Source organism: Coenobita brevimanus, chromosome 91 (genome assembly GCF_032717465.1).
Source record: "Coenobita brevimanus isolate Jiangsu-jjx chromosome 91, ASM3271746v2, whole genome shotgun sequence".
In the NCBI taxonomy this organism is placed as follows: Eukaryota; Metazoa; Arthropoda; class Malacostraca; order Decapoda; family Coenobitidae; genus Coenobita; species Coenobita brevimanus.
In genome coordinates, this window is record NC_137044.1 from 17,520,865 (window position 1) to 17,544,604 (window position 23,740).

Consider the following 23,740-nt stretch of genomic DNA (forward strand, 5'->3'; position numbering starts at 1 on the left):
TCCCTCTTCACCTGACCTGCCACCCTAAATATATTTTTCCTTTCCCCATGATTTAGGTTATCAAGTAATTGTCTCTGTGACTCAGACTTTGCCCTGTATACCTCTCTCCTAGCCCTACGCTTGGCAGCCAAATATTCCTCTTTGCTACCACCCTTCTTCCATTCCCGGAAAAGCCTTCTTTTCTCCTTAATTGCAGCTTCTACACCTTCATCCCACCACCAAGTTACTTTATGTCTTGGTGGTCCTCTTGTCCAGCCACATGTTACATCAGTAACTCTCAAGAAATTGTTCTTGAGGGCTCTGTACTGTTCATTAACGCCTCTGTCTACAGCTCCCTGTTCAGCCACCACTCTCCTCAACTCGCTATAGAAGGCATCCCTTACTACTTGGTTTTTCAGCTTCCATATTTTCCTCCTAGGTACATAAGTCCTCTTTTTCATCATTTGTTCTTTAAGCACCATATCACAAATCAATAGTTTGTGCTGCTGCACACACTCCTCACTTCCTATAACTTTAACATCCCTCACTAACCTCCTATCGGCCCTCCTAACCAGAAAATAATCTATCTGACTGCTATTTCCCCCAGACTCATAAGTAATTAACCTACTGTCTCTTTTCCTAAAATATGTGTTGCACACAATCATGTCCGTTGCCTCCCCAAACTCGAGTATCCTTTCCCCTTCTGCATTCCTTAGACCATATGCACATCCCCCATGCACTCCTTCATAACCTTGGGCTGCTTCACCTACATGACCATTTAAGTCCCCTCCCAAAATCACTATCTCATCATCCCGCATACCACCCACTACACGTATTAAATCATCCCAAAATCTATCTTTCTCTGATTCATCCAATCCTGCCTGTGGAGCATATGCCGATATAATCACAGCTATCTTTCTTCCCAACAGAATTTTCACAACCAATATCCTATCGCTTACTCTCAAAACATTCATAACATATTCCACCCATTTCTCCGCAACCATCACACCAACACCTCCATATCCGTCTGTCCTCCCCTGCCAAAACAACTTATAGCAACAGTCCTTCCCAACAATCTTTCTGGCTGATCCACCCCTGTACCGGACTTCCTGCAAACACGCCACGTCCACCCACCTCCTACTGAATGCCTCAACGACTTCCCCTGCTCTTCCCCTCAAACTTCCCACATTCCATGAACCCACCCTCATCCCCATGGGTGATTTACTGTCCTCAGGCTTGCTTTGAAACCTTTTTTGTTTTGTCATCTTCAGTATTAATAAATGGGGACAGACACAGCACAGGTCCCACTCACCGCACAATCCCAGGTCCAGGCAATGGATCTGGGACCCCTAGCCCACCAGCTTACCAGTGGCTGTGGTAGTGGCCTCGGGGCACCCTGCCAGGACAGCTGCAGGGACACCCTCCAAGCGCGTCTTGGCACTGCAACTATCCCGCCATTATACACCCACTGATAGGGCAGCCTCCTGGGACGCTACTCCCAGGTTCGGGCCCCTCTCTATTGGGCGGAAGCGGCAGCCTGGGAACCGCAGTGCCCTGTACCCTCTAGCACAGGCCCGAGCCCCATCTCGCCCTGGACCCATGATCTATGCCGGCGGAACCCCCGCCACGCCTCCCCCCAGAAGTCCGCCACTAGGTAGCGGGGGCAAAGTTTTCTGGCCGCATGCCCTTGCTGGCGCCAACCCCTGTAACGTAGTGGGATACGTTGTGTGAAATGTAAAGTGCATGTGGTGTAGTGCATAGATAGTTAGAGGAAATGTTTGGGAGAGTATGCTGGTCTACTCTCCATGTTACTGTCACACTGAAAAGGTCAGCAAAGGGGGATGGTTAGATAGCTAGTGAAACAGGAGCTCCAGCTCTCCCTATCACCAGCATTCCCATTCCCCTTGGGACATGTGCTTGAAATCCCTCCTCAGAGGGAGGGAGGACCATTGGATAAAATGGATTATCAGCTTTATTGGATCAGGCTGCCCCCCCACATAATCCATTATAACGAGGGTCTACTGTATACTGTTGCTGCTTAACCCCAATATGTCTGGCTGAGCAGAACTGCTGACCACAGGTAAACAACTGCTTCTGTATGGCCATCCTAAAGATACAGTACAGTACACACACCATGCATAAATCCAAAATCCCCTTGTGGTAGACAGTTACCCAAGGCTCAGATCGGGGTCCTTTCCACAGCAAGGTGAAGGAAAATACCAGAAGGTTTGGCTCCCAGGTGGCTGCCACAGCTGGTCTACCCATGATGCACAGCACCACCAGTAGTAGACTCCTCTTCAACACTTCAGCAGAATGCAGCAAGTGGAATGAAATTCACCTGCTGTAACTGACATCCACTGGTGATGTTATACCGTATACAGTAGTAAACAAGTACAGTAGGCTCCCTTTATATGCAACTAACTACAGTAGTTCCAGCCATACAGACTGTGTGGAAAAGAATTTCACAGATAGGATGATGATGCTCCTCATCATCCTGACCTTTTTCCCATCTAAGGATGGGGTGATGTAGGATCCAAAGAACAAGGAAAGACAAGGCATGACAAGAGGGAAGCACAACCAGTGTGCCAATGAAACAGATTAGACACTAATTGTTCACCATCCTTCCACCTTCGCTTTCCAATCAAATATGGGGTGAGGTTGGGTTAAGAAAGAAAGAAAGAAAGAAAAACATACTAGAGGGTCCAGAAAGCAAGAAAAAATGAAAAATATGACAGAAAGAGAATTAATCATCAGCATGCCTAATGAAATGGGTCGCACACTCATTCACTTACTATTCAAGCCCCTAGAATCCCAACTCCTCCTGACTCCAACTTACATGCATAATCATCCAAACATACATGCTTCATATTACCTATCAGACAAAGTCAATCCGATAACTACCAACTTAAAATGGGGTAAATCCTTGTCATACCTTCCCATGGACAAAATTCATCCAACCAACTCAACATTCAGTCATTCATCAAAGTGACCTATAAACTCATTTTGAGACTCAAATGAATGCCATTTTTGGACATCCAACAACCACTGCCTACCCAACCCTAAATCCTGTTGACAATTTTTTATATCCTTTGGTATTTCTTCAGTAAGGCTAGGCTACAAAGAACAAATGTAAGGCAAGATCTGATTAATGAACAGTTTTAGCGAGAAAAATATCACATCAACTTGTCGGAGGCATGATGTGCTTCAGACAATGATGGTGTTCTGAGACATGGGGAGGAGGGTTTTTGTCCTCCAGCCCCTCTCAGCACCTTCTATAAAGCCTTTAAAATCTTTTTTAATACAGTAGTTCTTATATATTAAAAAACAAATATTCCTGTGAATCCTGCTTAGGAGACATATAACTGAAATTGCCTAGTCCAACCATCATACCAAAAGCATACTTCTTAATGCTACCATTTCCATTTCTCACTCCTGACTCTTCATATCTCATGCCATATCAGGATTATAACCATGCACAATACAATAGCTGGCATTAACACGCAGCCTACACTGGATACAAGTCACACACCAAAAAACAGTAACAGCTAATTCTCCACTGGTCATGTGAGACATAAGACACTGGCACCAAAAGTTAGGCTAACATAGTCCAGAACATTTAAGCAACCAGGTGGCATTTTCCAGCAGTGAACAATCCCACATAAATCTGATATACAAATGTCATAATATCTTAAATGCAATACCGTTATGAAATCTGTGGACCCCTCTGCGGTGAGCACTGACTGCCGAGCTGTCATGTTCACCTTAATTAAATGGTTGAGTTTCTTACAGATTTTTACATAAACTGATACTGGATTGATAATATGCATCATCATCTATCTATCTATCTATTACCAGACGCCTTCATCCTGTAAGGGGTGGCCACAAACAAATCGCCTCAGTGTCACCCTGTCCCCCTCCATTTCACTGCCCTACTCCAAGCTCCCTCTCTCATATACCTCTCCACTCCATCCCTCCATCTCATCCTTGGCCTCCCCCTTCCTCTCACCCTCTCCACCTCACTCACCTACACTCTCCTCATCAGTCTCTCACTCTCCATCCTCTCCACATGCCCAAACCACCTCAATGTGTTTCTCCTAACACTTCCTATCACATCCACATCCACAACACAATGCACCTTCACATCCTCATCTGTTAGTCGGTCTCTCCATGTGACTCCACATGTTCCTCTAAAATAACTCATTTCCACTGTTCTCACTCATGACTTGTGTTCCTCCAACAAGGTCCAAGCTTCACTTCCATACGTTACAGTTGGTATCACAATATTGTCACGTAGTAACTTTTTCACTTCCATGCTCATTTCCCTGTTCCTTATCACTGTTTTCAAGGAACCAGCAACCTTTCTTCCTTGTTGTACCCTTTCAAGCACAAAACCCTCAAAACTTCCATCCTTACTCATCACACTGCCCAGGTACTTAAGAGCACTCTCATTTTCCATTTCCTTATCATCCAACCTCACTGTACGTTCACTGACTTCACTTCTCTCGAAGACCATACCTTTAGTCTTTCCTGCATTCGCCTTCAAATTCTGTTTCTTACACACTCTCCCATACTCATCCACCAAGCCTTGCAGCTCCCCTTCATCTTCACTTAACAATAAGTATCATCTGCAAACAACCGTACAGGGAGTTTCCAAACACTGTCCTCTCTCATTAGGACCACTCAAACATCCACTGCCCTACCTTGTAGCTCTTTTGTAACACCATCCATATACAGACTGAACAACCATGAAGACATGACACATCCCTGTTTCAATCCAACCTTCAAGTAGAAGAATTCACTCAGTTCACTATCCACATGCACTGCAGCCTTAGCACCCTCACACATACTCTCCACAGCATTCAACAACTTCCCATCTACTCCATATATTCTTAATACTTTTCACAATCCTTGTCTTTCCACCCTGTCATATGCTTTCTCCAAATCCATGAAGGCCACAAACAACTTCTTTCCCTTCTCTAGAAACTTTTCCACTAAAGATCTAAGCATGAATATCTGATCTACACAATCTCTTTCCTTCCTAAAACCTCCCTGTTCTTCTCCAACTAATTCCTCTGTTATTTCCCTAACTCTGTCAGTAAGTATCCTACCATATACTATTCCTATGCGAGATAATGCTGATTTTATGTGTACGGCGTGTCGGGGTGAGCAGGTGGAGATTGGAGACGTGAAAGGATTGAACTTGCTGGTGAATCTCTAGAGTGTTTGGAAGAGTTTTGTTATTTGGGAGACATGTTGTGTGCTGAAGGTGGGGCTGTAGCTAGCTCTGTGGCTAGGGTGAGAAGTGGTTGGAAGAAGTTCAGGGAGCTCTTGCCTCTCCTGACATTGAGAGGACTTTCCTTACGTGCTAAGGGGTCTTTGTATGCAGCATGTGCTAGAAGTGTAATGCTGTATGGTAGTGAGACCTGGGCAGTGACAGAGGAAGATATTCGCCAGCTCAGACGTACAGAAATGACAATGATTAGGGGGATGTGCAGTGCATCCCTGCGTCCAAGGCCTGGAGGGGCTGGGTTTACGATGGAAGAGTTGAGAGGCAGGATGGGACTGGAGTGTATTGGTGTTGTGATGAGGAGAGGTAGATTGAGATGGTTTGGACATGTGGAGAGGATGGGGGATGATAATTGGGTGAGGAAGGTGAGAAGTGTTAATATTGGGGGTGGGGTTATGAGGGGTAGAGCGAGAAAGACATGGGACGAGGTCATTAAGTGTGACCTCAGGGTTAAGGGACTGAACAAGGAGGCTGCAATGGATCGTGCAGCGTGGAGAGCCGCCATTAGGTGACCAAGGCCGACACATGCAAGCATGTTGGAGCCTTTAAAAACGAAACGAAACGAAACGAAACGACTTTTGGAGTGCTGAGTCATTCCAAACTTGGTCCTACACTAGTATTTTGCCGGTTGCCATGCTTGTAATAGCCGTGGATTATTTGTACTCCAATGTCTAACTGTGAGATATAGTAATGGCATATGCCATAGAAATTACTAAAATATTACTCAGAAAAATCATAACTAATAAGAATGATCTCCTTTATTTTCAAAATTTTATAATCCATGATCACAGACTCGATACCAAAGCATCAGGATGTCACAACTACACCTTGCATAAATTATATTTGATCTGTTGGAATACTGTGGCTGGTCTCTCATATATATTAAGGCCTGCCTATTATAGATAGATAGATAGACTATTATACATTATTATCATCAGCTTTCCTACTGTTATTTGAAATTTAATATTTTTTAAATTTAAGCATTTAACATATCGCCGTGAGACTTAGGCATGTGCATTAAAGGGACAGCCCTGAATAGGAGAACAGTCTGTGCTCAATGTTTACCAAAGACCAGTCCGTTTCGTCCATCCTGTGTTAATGTTTTAGAATGAACTATATTGAATTAAAGGGATTAAGTGCGATAATTCAACTCAGAGGTTGCCGAATCAAATCAGAGACTACTTATCAGCCTTCATTATTATCAATATCCTATCCTAGTAACATCAAGATTCAAAACTCGCTCACTGGAGAGAGAGAGAGAGAGAGAGAGAGAGATTTATCCCTTTTCTATCAGCTGATGTACAAAGGGAATTAATGGCTTGCACTGATGCACCAGAAAGAAAAAAAATGCCTAGTTACTTTTATTACTAGTGTTATTACTTTGCTGCTAGGCTACCATCTGATTTGTATTTATGATGAGATTACATTATATGGCCGAGTTTTAATTGTATAATACCTTGCATTTAATAGACATCTCAGCAAAAAGTTACCACCTTGATGTTTTTTCAACCCCTAGGCACCAGTCCACGTCATATGACGTGTTGGTAGAGGCCTACAGTCCATGTCATATGACGTTCTAATTTTTTGCGGGAATGTTTCATATGGACTCAGAGTATTGTCCCGGCATGGCTGGTGAGCGGGGTAATGCTGGCTGGCCGGAGGAGGGGGTGGGGGGGGTTGGGAGGGCAGCCCAGCAGTGAGGAGGGCTGTGGTGGAGGGTGGCAGGAGGCCAGCGTAAGGAGTGTGTGGCCTTGGAACCAGCTGATACTGGTTCAGGGTTGGGGTAGGGGTCGGGAGGGGTGGGGTGGGGTGGTGGGGAGGGCTACTAGGGGGCCATGAGGGGTGTGGAGAGTGTACGGTGAGTATCATACTGTCAAGAGTTACTAAAAAGAGTGAAATAATATGTAAATAGTGTGTAAATAATAGCGAATAAATAAACAGACATAAATTTGTTAGAAAATAAGTAGCCAATCACGGAAAACATAAAATAAGCCAATCTTTATTAGTTACTTTCTTGTGTTTTTTTGCTATTTTCGTTGTAATATTGTGTTCATACAGCACTGTGAATTAGTGAGAGAAACAAATACACACTCAACACTTATTTTGGCGTGAGGTAATCCATCCCTCTTCCCTCCACTAATACCGCCAACACACCACCGGGACCTTGAACATGCTCAGCCCAGCTGCCACACACCGGCTCCCTCACACCACACCACCACCTCCAAATCACCAACAGAGAATAAGTACACGCTTTTTATGTGTTTATTGTCATTTATGACTGATTTGTAATGAAAAAAATATATATTTTGGGGAAAATCGATTATCCTGATAATAACCCAGTTCTGGGACGTGGATAGGTAAACCCTTGCCCGTCACCTAGGGGTTAAATTAAAAATGAAGACACAAAATGTACGTATATTTTAATATCGACAGTCTGCATTATTTAAAGTACAAAAGGATATTAATGTGTAATACAGATGAAGTCATACCATGTCTCCAGAGTCATTTAGAATTATGTATGTTCCTTCAATTTTTGGAAGGGATGATAAAATAAATAATAAAACATGTATCAAATGATCAGATAACCCTCTGAGCCTCTGAACAAGAAAGTCATGTCCGAAGCCTAACTTTTTCAGTCTGATGATATATAGTTTTATTCTTGCTGCCAAACAATTTTACCATTTAGAATACTCATACTGCAGGGGGTTAATGAAGCTGTATCATCATCCAGTTCAGTCTCTCCTAAGCTGAACAAAGTGATCGGAATAAAGAATAAAATGATTTACTGTACATCGTCAGAGTGAAGAAAGTTGTTTAATCACCCTCATGTAGCAGCACACGCTCTAGGCTAACTTGTAAATGTCTTTTTGTTTTTTCCTCATTGTATAAATCAAGGTACTGGACTTCAAAACCTTGGTTAATCGCCACAATGGTCTAGTAAACGAACCATTTACGCATCCGCCTTCTCCAACAACTAGCGAAATGTGAGCTATGTTTTATCCCAACATGGGGATGGTCGCCTATGACTTAGGGAAACAGATGTCAAGTGGTGGTATTTGGCAAATATTAAATTTAAGAAAACCAGGGCTATGACAAGCTTCAAGAACGCACTATCCTTACTCAAAAAGACAATACGAATGTAGATATGAAAGCCAATTGCACTGAACTCATCAGTAACACAACAATATGACTGTGTGTGAGGGATTGCCGGATGGAAGGCCAATGTATGCATATGCAAAATAGCCAGTCAAAAGTATTCATCCATGGGTGTGATATTTTTTATCAACGAGTATTTTAGTGACTTTAATGGTCTATAATGTTGCTAACTCTTGTAAGTTTATCCAGACATATAGAGTAATCACAATAGTTATGTTACTTTTTCAGGTCTAGAACCGAGTTTTGGTTCACCAGCTAGGTAGCAGACGACACCTGAAGGTCCTTCATTACAGTAAGAAGACAAATACCCTATGACTACCACACACGTCTTTTTCCCTTTTTCCTCTGTACAAGGGAATAATTATACCTGACTTCCAATCCTCCAGGACTCTATCTTCCTCCCAGGCCAATCTGCACGTCTTCCACATCCATTCTACTACTATCTCTCCTCCATGCTTCAGCATTTCACCACACACTCCATCAATTCCCGGGGCTTTCCCCACATTGAATTCCTTCGTTGCTTCCACTACTTCCATCCTACTGATTTCTTCCTCTCTTCTCACATCCCTCCTTCTCCCAGCCATTCCCCAGCCACTTATACGTGCATTACTTTCATTCTCTATGTTCATCAATTCCTTAAAGTGTTCTCTCCACCTGCTCACTTTTCTCCCTTCTCCACTAGTAATCTACCAATTTTATCATTCACTCCATGACTAACTTCACTGCCACCCTTTCTAACTCTCTTTACCTCTTTCCGGAACATTTTCTTACATTCCCTCCAATTTACACTCCAATTCCTTTCAAATTCCTCATCCACTCTCTTCACCTCTCTCTTCCTCTTTACATATAACTCTCTTTTCTGTCCCTCAACTTCTTCCACACCCCTGTTTCTCATCCACTCCCTAGATGCTTTCTTCTTTTGTGCCACAGCCTGTGTCACCTTTTCATTCCACCATGCTGTTCCTTTCATCTTCTCTTCACCCTACATACCACCTCACATGCTGCACAGATTTCTTCTGTGATATCTTGCCCACACCTTCCACATCCTCCATCTGCTCCAATCCATATTTACCCAATCGCTCTTCCACTTCTCTCTTATATTCTGCCTTTTTCTCATCCTCTTGTAACCTTTCCACTCTCCTTGCATATATTACTTCCTCCCATCCTTCCCTTCTTCTATTTCTCCATTTCACTTTTGACACTGATTCTCACCACCACCCAGTGGTGGTCAGAAAGTCCACTCCCCCAACCTCTATATGCTCTTGCATCCATTACACACCTTCGCATCCTTTCATCCACACACACATAATCAATCATTGCCTTCCGTTCATTCAGTTCACCACCCACCCCTCTCAACACTCGCCATGTATACCTGTGGATCATTTTGTGCCTGAAGAGGGTATTGGCTATCACCAACCCCCTCCCAGCACAAATGTCCACTAAAGCATTATCATTCTCATCTACCTCAGCAGGCACACCCCACTCACCAACTACCCCATCCACCTTCACACTCCCCAATTTACCATTCATATCGCCAATCAAAAACACCCTCTCATTCCTTTCAAACTTTTCCATGCATGCTTCCACATTTGTCCAAAACTCTTCTCTCACTCTGCTTGCACTATGTTGCGTTGGCATGTGCATGCACACAATCGCCCATATTTGCAGGCCAACTTTCAATCTTACCCACACAATCCTTGAGCCAACTGATCCATACTCTCTTTTATTCTCCTTCCACCTGTTACTCACCACAATAAACACTCCATTTGCCCTCTCATTTTCACCTAATCCCACACATATATCCCATCCATACTCCCATTCTCTTACACTCTTACCTCTCCATTTAGTTTCAGTTAATCTACATGCATCATATACCTTTAATTAATACTACTTCTATTTTCAGCTGATTTCCCCCAGTGATTCTGAGTGATGACTCATAAACTCTGCTCTTTCAGAAGTCGAGCACCACAGCAAGAACATACAGGCATACCTTACCTTACGATCATTCAAGATGCAATCATTTCAAATATGCGAAGACGAAAAAAAATAATGAACATTTCACAGGTAAGAACATAACCATGAAAAACTAACTTACTGTAGCTTGTAGTGGCCCATTGTGACTGCTTTTGAATGCGGCGGGTGACAGTAGTTGCGAGTGTGGGTGCTAGGGGGCTAACCTGCCATCTTTTGTTTTTGTTTTGTTCACCTTGAGGAGAGAGGATTGCTGCGCATTCTGCTTTTAGTACTTTCACTCCATTTAATATGGCTGATAAATGCAAGCATGTTGATAGTGGTGTTTCTGGCTCATCTAGGATGTGACGTGCCATCTCTATGTTCCTAGGAAGAAACGTGCCATCTCTATGGAACAAAAACTCGAAATAATAAAGCGTGTTGAACGAGGTGAAAGAATTAGTGCAGTGGCAGATTCGTTTGGGATGAACAGATCAACTGTGCAGACAACTGTTAAGGATAGGGAGCGTATTCTTTTGCATGTAAATGGTGCTGTGTTCATGAAGTCCACCTTCACTGCCAAGAAATGTGGGCTTATTATGGAGGAGATGGAGAAACTTCTGGGTGTGTGGATAGACAACCAGATTCACCAGTGCATCCCCATCAGCATAGGGCTGATACAGTAGAAGGCCACTAAGCTGTTCCAGGACCTAAAGATGAAATATCCTGAGGAAAAGGATGTAGAGTTTAGTGCAAGTCTTGGATGGTTTTACCGCTTTAAAATCACGGGCTACCCTCCATAACCTGAAAGTAAGCAGTGAGGCAGCTAGTGTGGACACAGTAGCAACGAAGGAGTTCCCGTCTACGTTGGAAGAGATCATCAAGGAAGGCAGCTATCTCCCTCAGCAAGTGTTCAATGTTGATGAGAGAGGTTTATTTTTTAAGAGAATGCCCAACAGGTCTTTCATAACTAAGGAAGAGAAGACTATGCCAAGATTTAAGGTCTCTATGGACAGGCTAACTCTCCTGCTGCGTGGCAATGCTTCAGGTGACCGCAAACTGAAGGCACTCCTCATGTATCACTCAGCCAATCCCCATGCCCTGAACAACATCCCTAAGGCATCCCTCCCAGCGATATGGATGGCAAACAGCAAGGCATGGATTACCCTTGCCCTTTCTGAGGCCTGGTTCTTTAACCACTTTGTGCCACAAGTGAAGAAATACTGTAAGAAGGAGAACATTCCCTTCAAAATTCTCCTTGTCCTTGATAATGCCCCTGGTCACCCTCCCAACCTTAATGATTATCACCCCAACATTAAGGATGTGTACCTGCCACCAAACACAACCTCACTCCTCCAACCCATGGACCAGGGAGTTACTGCCACCTTCAAGAGGTATTACCTCCGCCATACATTGAGACAGGCAGTAGCAGCAACCGAAGTTCAGGAAGGCAAGACTTTGCGTGATTTTTGGAAGGATTTCAACATCTATAAGGCCATCCAAAACATCGCTGCTTCCTGGCGTGAGGTGAAACAGACTAACATGAACGGTGTGTGGAAAGACCTTTGCCCACAGTTTGTGCAGGACTTCAGAGGCTTCATGGACACTGACATTGTTGCTAACATGGTGGCACTGAGTAAGGAACTAAATATGGACCTGGAGGAAGAGGACTTTGATAAGTTATTGAAGGCTCATAATAATAAGGAAGTGACAAATGAGGAGTCAATGGAGTCAGACTTACAGCGGAAGGAAGAAGAGGCTGAGCCGGAAGCTCAGACCAGGAAAATGGCTATCAAGGGGTTAACAGGTGCCTTTGGAGTAAGAGAAAGGGTTTGTTTCCTTTGAAAAACAGGATTCGAATGCCGACCGGTTTGGCAGAGTCTATGCTGCTGTGCATGATGCCCTGGCCTGCTATTGTCTCATCCTTGACGAGAAAAAAAAGAACGTTTCCCAGTCATCAATCACAAGGTTTTTCTCAAGGGTGGAAACAAAATTAGATTAACCACAGCCTTCAACCTGCTATGGTGAGCCTTCAACCTCCTATGGTGAGCCTTCAACCTCCTTTGCTGAGCCTTCAGCTACATCTATTCAGCCTGCCTATCCTGAAAATCCTGACTCACCCACTGCTCTCTCCCCACCTGCATCTTCCAACTAACTCCACTCCTCCACCTGCCTTCTCTCACTTTCTGCAAGTCCTGCTATGTCTGCCCTCATGTGAGCTACAGTAATGTTTATAAAATAACTCTGTTATCGCTTATGTCCGATGTATATTCACAACTAACGAAACAAAATGAAATGCTTGCCACATCCACATCTTCGCAGGCGGCAAACATTCCTTTATCTTTTGTCAGTTGTAAACAGGCATCGGACAATAGAGGAACAGAGTTGGGTCTTATAATGTATGTTTTTCTTGTGTATTTCTTGTGTTAATTTATACATTTATATTTCATAATACCTGTACAATATAAACTGCTTAAAAACATTTAAAACCCTACTGACAGATCAGTGAACAGTACAGTGTTTTTTATGTTGTATGTGTAGTACTGTATGGGATTTTCATTTTGCAAACAAAATTGACTTGCGAACAGCCTCTTGGAACCAATTATGTTCGTAAGTTGAGGTATGCCTGTGTTCAAGTCTGATGGTCTCTGAATCATTACAAAGGCTGAAAGCCACTAATTACCTAGAAACATGTAGGTGACTAACAGGAATTGCATCTCATCTATAGAGACACTGACACAATAAGTCTATTCATGCAGCCTTAACCTTTGTCTTATCAAGATCTCAACTTGGATCAACATTCAGGGACATAACCAATTGAAGGCAATCATCAATTACTCGTATAATAAAAACATTACTATAAAATGCTAAGGAAAGTACTGTTATCACAAGTATCCCACCTTCTTAGCTGGCTCCCCGATACACATCATAAGGTACCTTCGGGCATCAGCCAAACCTGTTTTGGCTCTGGGGATGTTGGCTTCAGTGGGAGGGTTCTCCTCCAGGTATGATTCCAGCTTACCCTCCCCTATCAGGAAATTAGCTAGTGTTTCTGCAGAAGATAAAAATTCAGTAAGAAAACTTATCTTAATAATGTTCATGAAATTTTAAAATACAAGGCTAAATGCACCTGCTGCTGCCAGTGAAACAAGGCCACCATTTGCTGCATAGCTTTACGGACACAACAGGTCAATGGTAAAGGCCCAGATGATTAATTTTCAGAGTTCTTGTCATTCCCTTCCCTCCAGTGCCCCCTTACAAAAATCCAAGATGAACACTCATACAATAAAAAACACATACACACACACAAGATGTACCAAACAGGTGCAAAAAAACTCCTGACACTTACACAAAAATGTGGAGAATCTAACAAGAAGGCTAACCAAAAAACAAAGGACACAAAAAGGGCTTAGTAATGCAAGTACAGTACCAATTTTCCAGCATCAAATGGTCCCACACCTCGTCTAATCTGTACAAAAGTACAGGAGGGCTCATGAACTTCCCGCACCCATCAGACTAGTTTACCGGGTGGCCACATGCTAAGTGTAGCATGTGATAACTTAGACTGCCTACACTGCATGTCTTAGTGGTGAATGGGTAATTTGTCTGATCCTCATCTTGTTCTACTTACATTTAACCCTAGCTAAGGTATCTATCTATCTATCTATCTACCTACCTATCTATCTGTCTATCTATCTATCTATCTATATACTGGTATATACTGTATATACTGTATTTATATATTTTTGTTTTCATTTTTAAAGGCTCCAACATGATTGCATGCATCGGCCTTAGTCACCTAATCGTGGCTCTCCATGCTGCTTGATCTATGGCAGCCTCCCTGTTCAATCCCTTAACCCTGAGGTCACACTTAATGACCTCATCCCACATCTTTCTTGGTCAACCCCTCACAACTGCACCCCCAATATTAACACCACTCACCTTCTGCACCCAATTATCATCCCTCATCCTCTCCACATGCCCAAACCATCTCAGTCTACCTCTCCGCACCACAACACCAATACACTCTAGTCCCATCCTACCTCTCAACTCTTCCATAGTAAATCCAGGCCTTGCATGTAGGAATGCACTGCACATCTACCTAATCATTGTCATTTTTGTACATTTGAACCTGTGAATACCCAGGTCTCACTACCATACGACACCACACTCCTAAAACATGTTGCATACAAAGACCCCTTAGCACGTAGGGAGAGTCCTCTCAATGTCAGGAGAGGCAACAGCTCTCTGAACTTCAACCAACCACTTCTCACACTAGCTGCAGAGCTAGCTCCAGCCCCACCTCCAGCACATAACATGTCTCCCAAATAACAAAACTCTTCCACACACTCAAGAAACTCACCAGCAAGTTCAATCCTTTCAAGCCTGACAATCTCCATGTGCTCTCCCTGACACGCCACATACATAAAATCAGCATTACCTCGCAGTCTACCTCTAATACCACTACATCTATTGTGCACCCATTTATCACAAACACTGCACAAGATGGAATTACTTCACACGCCCTTGTGGCAAATTGCACATGGCCACTCTCCCTCTTCTTCGACTGTACTGCGACCAACCCTAGATATCATCACTTTTGTTTTATCTGCATTTACCCTTCAGCCCATGTGCCCCATACCATCTCCCCACTTCCTAAATCTTTCCTCCACCTCCATTTCACTCTTTGCAATCAACATCAAATCATCAGTATACAATATCTCCCACAGGAGTCCATTTCTGAAGTCACGTGAGAGGTCTTCAGGTACCATGATAAACAACATGGGACTCAAAACTGACCCCTGATGTACACCAACATTCACGGAAAACTCATCATTCAAATCTCCATTCACTCTTACCTGGGTGCATGCACCAACATACATGGCCATAACTACCCTAACCAGCCACTCCTCCTTGCCAGCCTTTCTCATTGCCCACTTCACCACCTCTCTAGGGACTCTGCCAAAAATATATATAGGTATATATACCCGGTATATAAATATATATATATATAGATAGATAGATAGATAGATAGATAGACAGATAGATAGACAGACAGATAGATGTACAGTATACTCTATATATATATATATATATATATATATATATATATATATATATATATACTTATATCTATATCTAGAGAGAGAGAGAGTATATTAATCCATCCATCCATCATCCAATCCTACATTGCCCCATGAGGAGCGTAGGAGCCTGGGGCTAGGCATTGGTCCCGACATTTACGATGAGAGTGAAAGTATATATATATATATATATATATATATATATATATATATAGATAGATATAGATATAGATATATAGATAGATAGATAGATAGATAGATAGATAGATATAGATATATATATATAGATAGATAGATAGATATAGATATATATATATATAGATAGATAGATATAGATATAGATATATATATATAGATAGATAGATATAGATATAGATATATATACGTATATATATCATCTCATCTCATCATCCGTTTGAGTGTCCACTACAGGACCGGCCTATCCCGACCGAAGTGGGGACGATACAGCCAATGTATCTCAACCAAGTGGCTTAGGCTGTCTGGTAGAGATTGTATGTAGGGTGAGATGTGCTTGTACAGTATGTGTAATTGTAGTGTCGGAGTGGTTTTGGATGTGTGTGTAGTCTGTGAACCAAGTGTAATCGACACACGTAAGCCGACTGGGTGCAAGCATACTTTATAGTATGCAACGCTGGTTCAACCACAGCACCCTTTACGTCCGCCAAGCAGTACGTGGCCAGAAGAACGCTTCCAATGTTTATTACCCTGGCAGGGCGCGAACCCTCTTTCTTCAGTGTACGAAAACACACACTTTACCACTGTACCACAGAGGTTCCATATATATATATATATATATATATATATATATATATATATATATATATATCCATCATCCAATCCTACACTACCCCATGAGGAGTGTAGGAGCCCGGGGCTAGGGAGTTGGTCTCGACATTTAAGATGAGAGTGACCAGCCTCATTCATCCCTGACTGGTATTACATGAGCAATCAACCCCAACCACCCCTTGGATATAAACTTTCACCGGCTCAATCCGACTGGAGTGCAATAATTACCCACTAAACCACCAGGTGCCAAAATATGGCTATATGGTTACCACCCAGCGTAGTAAATGGTTTCCTGGCGTACAGGAAACCATTTGGCTTGTCACTCAGTGCAGAGTCACCCACAGGCAGAAGGAAAAGGAAAGAATGAAGGAAAGAAAGACAGAAGAGGGAGTGTAAAGTCACTCGTAGGCAGAAGGATAAGGAAAGAATGAAGGAAAGAAAGACAGAAGAAGGTGGAAGGAAAGAAGGATGGAAGAGAGGAAAGGGCAGACACCCAAGAGCAGCACTACATCGAGTGAGTGGATGGTGAGCGCCCCCACCTACCACAAATTTATATATATACATATATACACACTCGACCCTTGATTTGGCGGACCCCTATTTCCTGGATTTCGGATTTCCCGGACACGGGCTGAGGCCAGACAATATTATCATATGCCGGACAAATGCCCATACAAGTCCGGGATTCTCACAAAAGTCTGGCCATTATTCTCTCATATAAAACTATAAGCAGTCTGCTGCACAACACAGTATAATTTTAGCATGGTTTTAACTCAATAAAGGCCATTTGTAACACGCACAAGAAGGTATTTTCGAGTATGAAATGCATCTTGGCGACCAATCTGCTTCACCCCACCAGTTCCTAACTCGTGGCAATATCCCATTTGCCACTTACCTTTCTCAAATGCCACTATAAACAGTTTATTGCATAACAGTAAAATTTCAGGAAGGCTTGGACACAGCAACCCCAGGACCCTCTGGACCCTGTTAAAATTAACCATTTATTTATTTATTTCATTTTTGTCATTGTTTTTGTTCATGTTTTTTTTTCACATGAACTTTGTATGACATATGAGTAATCGATGATAGTGTGTGGTCATGTGATCATGTGTCAGCAGAGACAAAGGAAGAAGGCTTCTTGTTACAACTGCAGTGTCAGCGAAATAATTTCTTAATCTTTTATGTAGATTTCATATCGATTTTTTTTTTTCTATCTGTCTATTGCCAGATGCCCTAATCTCATAAGGGGTGGCCACAGACAAATCACCTCCATGTTGCCCTGTCCCCTACCATTTCATTGCCCTGCTCCCAGCTCACACCTCCCTCTCTCATATACCCCTCCACTCCATCCCTCCATCTCATCCTTGGCCTCCCCCTCCCTCTCACCCTCCCCCCCTCCACCTCAGTCACATACACTCTCCTCATCAATCTGTCACTCTCCATGCTCTCCACAAGGCCAAACCACCTCAATGTGTTTCTCCTAATGCTTGTCACATCCATGCCACAATGTTCCTTCACTTCCTCATTTGTCAGTCTGTCCCCCCATGTGACTCCACATGCTCCTCTCAAATAACTCATTTCCACTGCTCTCACTCTTGACTTCTGTTCCTCCAACAAGGTCCAAGCTACACTTCCATACGTTGGAGTTGGTATCACAATACTATCATGTAGTAACATTTTCACTTCCATGCTCACTTACTTGTTCCTTATCAATGCCTTCAAGGAACCAGCAACCTTTCTTCCTTGTTGTACCCTTTCAAGTACTTCACCCTTTAAACTTCCATCCATACTCATCACACTACCCAAATACTTAAATGCACTCACATTTTCTGTTTCCTCCTCATCCAACCTCACTGTACATTCATTTACTTCAGTTCTCTCAAAGACCATAACTTTACTCTTCCCTATATTCACCTTCAGATTCCCTTCATCTTCGATCAATAACACAGTGTCATCTTCAAACAGCAGTACAGGGAGTTTCCAAACACTGGCCTCTCTCATTAGGGCCACTCAAACATCCACTGCCCTACCTTGTATCTCTTTTATAACCCCGCCGTATACAGACTGAACGACCATCGAGACATGAAACATCCCTGTTTCAACCCAACCTTCAAAGAGAAAAATTCACTCAGTTCACCATCCACACGCACTGCAGCCTTAGCACCCTCATACATACTCTTCACGGCATTCAACAACTTCCCTTCTACTCCATATATTCTTAATACTTTCCACAATCCTTGTCTATCCACCCCGTCATCAGCTTTCTCCAAATCATACGAAGGCTGCATATAACTTGTTTCTCTTCTCTTTTCCACTAAAAATTTAAGAATGAATATCTGATCTACACAACCTCTTCCCTTCCTACAACCTCCCTGTTCTTCTCCAACTAATTCTTCTGTTATTTCCCTGACTCTGTCAATAAGTACCCGGTACTGTATCCTACCACATACTTCTCCTATTACACTAAGAAGACAAATGCCCCTGTGATTACCACACACAATTATACCTGACTTCCAATCCTCTGGGACTCTACCTTCCTCCCAGGCCAATCTGCACATCTTCCACATCCATTCTACTACTATCTCTCCTCCATGCTTCATCATTTCACCACACACTCCATCAATTCCTGGGGCTTTCCCCATTTTAACTTTCTTCATTGCTTCCACAACTTCCATCCTACTGATTTCTTCCTCTCTTCTCTCATCCCTTCTTCTCCCGGCCATTCCCCAGCCACTTATACTTGCATTACCTTCATTCTCTATGTTCAACAATTCCTTAAAGTGTTCCCTCCATCTGCTCACTTTTTTCCCTTCTCCACTAATAATCTACCATTTTTATCTTTCAGTCCCCAGCAAACTTCTTTGGCTCCCTGTCTAACTTTCTTTATCTCTTTCCAGAACAATTTCTTACATTCCCTCCACTTTACACTCAAATTCCTTCCAAATTCCTCATCCACTCTCTTCTTACTCTCACTTCCCCTCTACATATAACTCTCTCTTCCATCTCTCGACTTCTTCCATGCCTCTGTTTCTCATCCACTCACTATATGCTTTCTTCTTTTGTGCCAAAGCCTCTCTCACCTCTTCAGTCCACCACACTGTTCCCTCCATCCCCTTTCGTCTTCTCTTCACCTCACACACCACCTCACATGCTGCACAGATTCTTCTGTGAATATCTTGCACACACCTTCTATATCCCCCATCTGCTCCAATCTATATTTACCCAATCGCACTTCCATTTCCCTATTATATTCTGCCTTTCTTCCATCCTCTTGTAACTTTTCCACTCTCCTTGTATGTACTACTTCCTCCTGTCCTTCCCTTCTTCTATTTCTCCATTTTATTTGGACTTTAATTCTGACCACCACCAAGTGGTGGTCCAAAAGTCCACTCCCTCAACCTCTATATACTCTTGCATCCCTTATTCACCTTCTCAGCCTTTCATCCACACACACATACAATCAATCATTGCCTTCCATTCATTCAATTCACCACCCACCCTTCTCATCACTCACCATGTATATCTGTGGATCATTTTAAGCCTGAAGAGGGTATTGGCTATCACCAACCCCCTCCCGGCACAAATGTCCACTAACTCACTGCCATTCTCATCCATCTCTGCAGGCACACCCCACTCACCGACTACTCCATCCACCTTCACAGTCCCTACCTTTCCATTCATATCTCCAATAAAAAACGCTCTCTCATTCCTTTCAAACTTTTCCATGCACGCTTCCACATTTGTCCATTCGCACAATCTTGCGTTGGTACACACAATCGCCCACATTTGTAGTCCAACTTTCAATCTTACCCGCACAATCCTCGAGCCAACTGATCCATACTTTCTTATATTCTCCTTCCATCTGTTACTTACAACAATACACATGTCTTTTGCCCTCTCATTCTCACCTAATCCTGCGCATATACCCCTTCCATACTCCCATTCCCTCACATTCTCACCTCTCCATTTAGTTTCTGTTAACCCAGATACATCCACTTTCGCACCCTCAAGCACCTGGACAATCTCTCTTTCTTTCACCTCATCATTTGCACCCCTTACTTTCCAAGTCACCATCCGTATCATGTCCTTTGTTCGGTCCTTTGTCGTCAACTTTTGGTCAGTCCTGGCCCGAGGCTTCCTGTTCGTATTTTTAGTTATTTGTTTTCCAGGGAGGGGCACTAACCCTCTGCCAACCCACTTATTGTCACATAGGGAAGACATGTTGGTTGGTTTTAAGGTTACCACCCAGAGTTGTAAATGTTTTCCTGGTTTACAGGAAATCATTTGGCTTGCCACTCAATGTAGAGATAACCTAAAAACAAAGTACAGTATGACTACACTAAGTGGGTGGATGATGGGCGCCCCCACCTAACCGATAATTGTATGCAATTACCATTTATTTTATGGCTATAACAGAACAAAGTAAGAAAAAAAAAAACTCATGGCTGAACAAGAAGAAAAGGCAGGATATTCTAGCTAGCCGCAAGCACTAAACCAGCCAAGTTGGCAACACTTACCAACTGACGAAAACAACAAAAGGCTCTCTCTCTCTCTCTCTCTTCATTACAGTGTTGAATAGTATATCAAATTTTTTTGAGAAAAAGTGATGGAAGCTGTAATTCCAGAGTTTTGGAGAATTTAAAAAGTTTCTCCTGGACGAAGATTTTGACACTTAAATGCAGGACATGTCCAGGGAAATCTGGACTTATAGCAACCCTACGTTGTGCACACAACACAAGTGCTACTGTAGCCTACCAAAATATGTGAACCTGACAACACAGTAATGAAAAGTATGTGTAAGAAATACTGGTAAAATTATTTGTCAAGGGGAATCACCAGAAGGAGTTTACTAATCAATGAAATTTCTTTTAGTACCAGGTATCTTTCTGAGTATTTTGTCATTTTTGTTAGAGATGAGTACTGTATTTTCTATAATAATCTAATGTGAATTCTCACCATGCACCTCCCACAGCCTTTCTGACATATTATAGGTGAATAAATTTTTATTGCCAATACATGTTTGTAGCAACACAAAAGAGAACACTCTCAAGTTACCGAATCCGTGCATTTCATTTGTATCTATTCCTTTCATGACATAAGATAAAGGTAAGTTATGTTAAGATAGAAGAGGATAAGTTAGGTTAGGCTGGAATATGTTAGGTTAGGTTGAGACAGATTAGGTTAAGTTTGATTAGATTAGGTTAGTATAGTTTAGGGTAGATCAGATTAGGTTAGGTTGCTTTAGTTTTTGGAATGGTTATCTGTAACAATAGCAAAGTCTAAAAAATTCGGTCAAATTTTACGCGTTGCCCTCATCCTATTCTCGACTTTTCGTTAACATTTTCTAGTAGAATTGGTCATTCTAAGAATCTTTTCCTCTGACATTTCTCTCGCAAATTGATAATAAACGAGTTACACGCGATTCACTTCCGCCAATCACAATCACAGGTAGGTGGTATTATTTTGTACTTACACCCAACTCACTGACAACAACAGTGGCTAACTCACCTTATACTTTACAGAATTCCAAGGATTTTTTCTTCTATGACACTTCTGTCTTAAATCAACCATTGATGAGTTATGCAATTTATTACACTTATTTTTTTCTGTGGGAGAGTTTCCTTGCCATGGTCGGACAGTTGTGTGTGTTCGTTGGTGCGTGTTATGTGTGTGGGTGGATAAAGCGCATGTGTAGCACATGAATCAGCCAATCACAAAGTAGAATTTCAAATGCCCCATGCTAGGGCCAGCAAGATTTGAAAGTCAGTTCGTCTCCAACCATGGACTGGGAAGCCTGCAAAATTTATTACTTCACTGCTATTTCACAGTTCTATCCGTAAAAAGATAAAGCTGTAGCTTTTGTGCGATCGCATGGTATTTTACCATCAACAGGAACAAAGTACCCAAATCAAGGCAGAAGTCTCATTTTACATGAAGATCAGAAAGTGTTACACTGTTGCCCATCACCAGTTGTCGTTTCAGCTACAGATGACTCTTCAGATGCAGACGAGGAACTGTAAACTGCTAGGTAAATGCATTATTTCTTATTTACACCTGGTTAGGTTAGGTTAGATGAGGTTTGGTTAATTTCATGGGGGGTCTGGGGGGCAAAGCCCCCCAGTTAGGAAGCACGGCCCAGGTTGGGGGGTCTGGGGGGCGAAGTCCCCCAGTTAGGAAACACGAACTCCCTAAGAAGCTTAAAATTATTTTCTTCTGAAGGATTTTAGTGTTTTTCATTTGATTTTGATAACAGTTCCAGTAGGATATCACTCACTTTTGCATTTTTCCCCCACCCAAAACCCCGGTTTCCCACAGGTCCCCCAGTATTCTTGGGGGGAGGGGGAAGAACTGCAAAAAAATACGTTTCACGTGATAACAGGCATCAACCTGAGTGTTTTCTGTTGTTTTTGGTGTGATTTTTGTTGATTTGGACCGGTCCTTTCCACCGGAAGTCGCTAGTGGCGTTCACCAAAAACTAGTGACTTGGCGATAGAAACGAAGGTCAAAATCTATCGAATCACACCAAAAACAACAGGAAACACTCAGGTTGGATGAAAAAATCAGATGTGGGAAACGTGTAAAAATTGACCAAAAATTCAAGATACAGCAATGCTCTTTAGTTTATACCATGTAAGAGATTCATTACTATGAAAATAACCTGATGTCATGAGCTCCCCCAGTTCAGTGAAACTTAAAAATTTGAGGAAAATGGCTTGTTTCAGTTTAAAATCTGACTGTAAAGTATATTCAGACTGGCCATGTAAACACGTACCAACCCGAGAATAAACAAATAAACAAAAAGGTAGCGCTGCTCATCTACAGGTAGGAAGTAAACACTACAGCTACTTCAGACAAGCTTCATCACTTGCAGCTGAATTACCTAAGCCCGGCTGGTTCCTCGCCTTTAGATACTCTGCTAGCTCTATCACCTTCTTCCAGTTTGATTCTTCTCTACTTCTTTCAATTTCCGTCTCCAAACGGTTTCCTCTATAATTCGTCTTGCCTGACATTTTGACAGGCTTGCAGACGACACCCTCACACTACTAGCCTAATCTTCCTTAATGTAAAGACATTTTTATTAGCAAACCATGGATTGTGTTCTCCAGTCGTAGGCTTATTACAAATTGAACTATACCACACTACTTTATTTTGTAAGCAAGTGTCATGCACTAGTAAGCTTTAACAATAAACAGTATCATCCTGCAGTCGAGATGGGGCGTAACTAAGGTAAACACCTTCGTTGGCTTGAGAGGGTTCCAGATTCCCATTTCCCCGTCAATACCTGGACGAGTCCGTCACAATAGTTCACACCCTGCACGATTCCCAGTCATTTAATAATCATACCGAAAATTAATTAATGAGCACCGTTATCATTAGTTTTCATGGGAAACTACCAAAGTCTAGGTCCGTTCAATATCGTTAAGTTTGAAAATAATAAGTTGCAAACTAAAACGTGCGCTCTCGTGTTCCTGTGTAG

The 23,740-nt window shown here is 42.5% G+C and overlaps 1 protein-coding gene across 1 annotated transcript in view; it reads right to left on the reverse strand.

The window, feature by feature from the left end:
- Ttc7 (tetratricopeptide repeat domain 7) overlaps positions 1-23,273 on the reverse strand; it is a 486,033-nt gene extending 462,760 nt beyond the window's left edge. The window contains exons 1-2 of the mRNA XM_080281945.1: positions 23,144-23,273; positions 13,273-13,424 (exon numbers count right to left, since the gene is read on the reverse strand). Of these exons, the coding sequence (XP_080138071.1) occupies positions 13,273-13,424; positions 23,144-23,273 (282 nt within the window). The remainder of the gene's footprint in view (positions 1-13,272; positions 13,425-23,143) is intronic.
- Between the last annotated feature and the right edge of the window lie 467 nt (positions 23,274-23,740).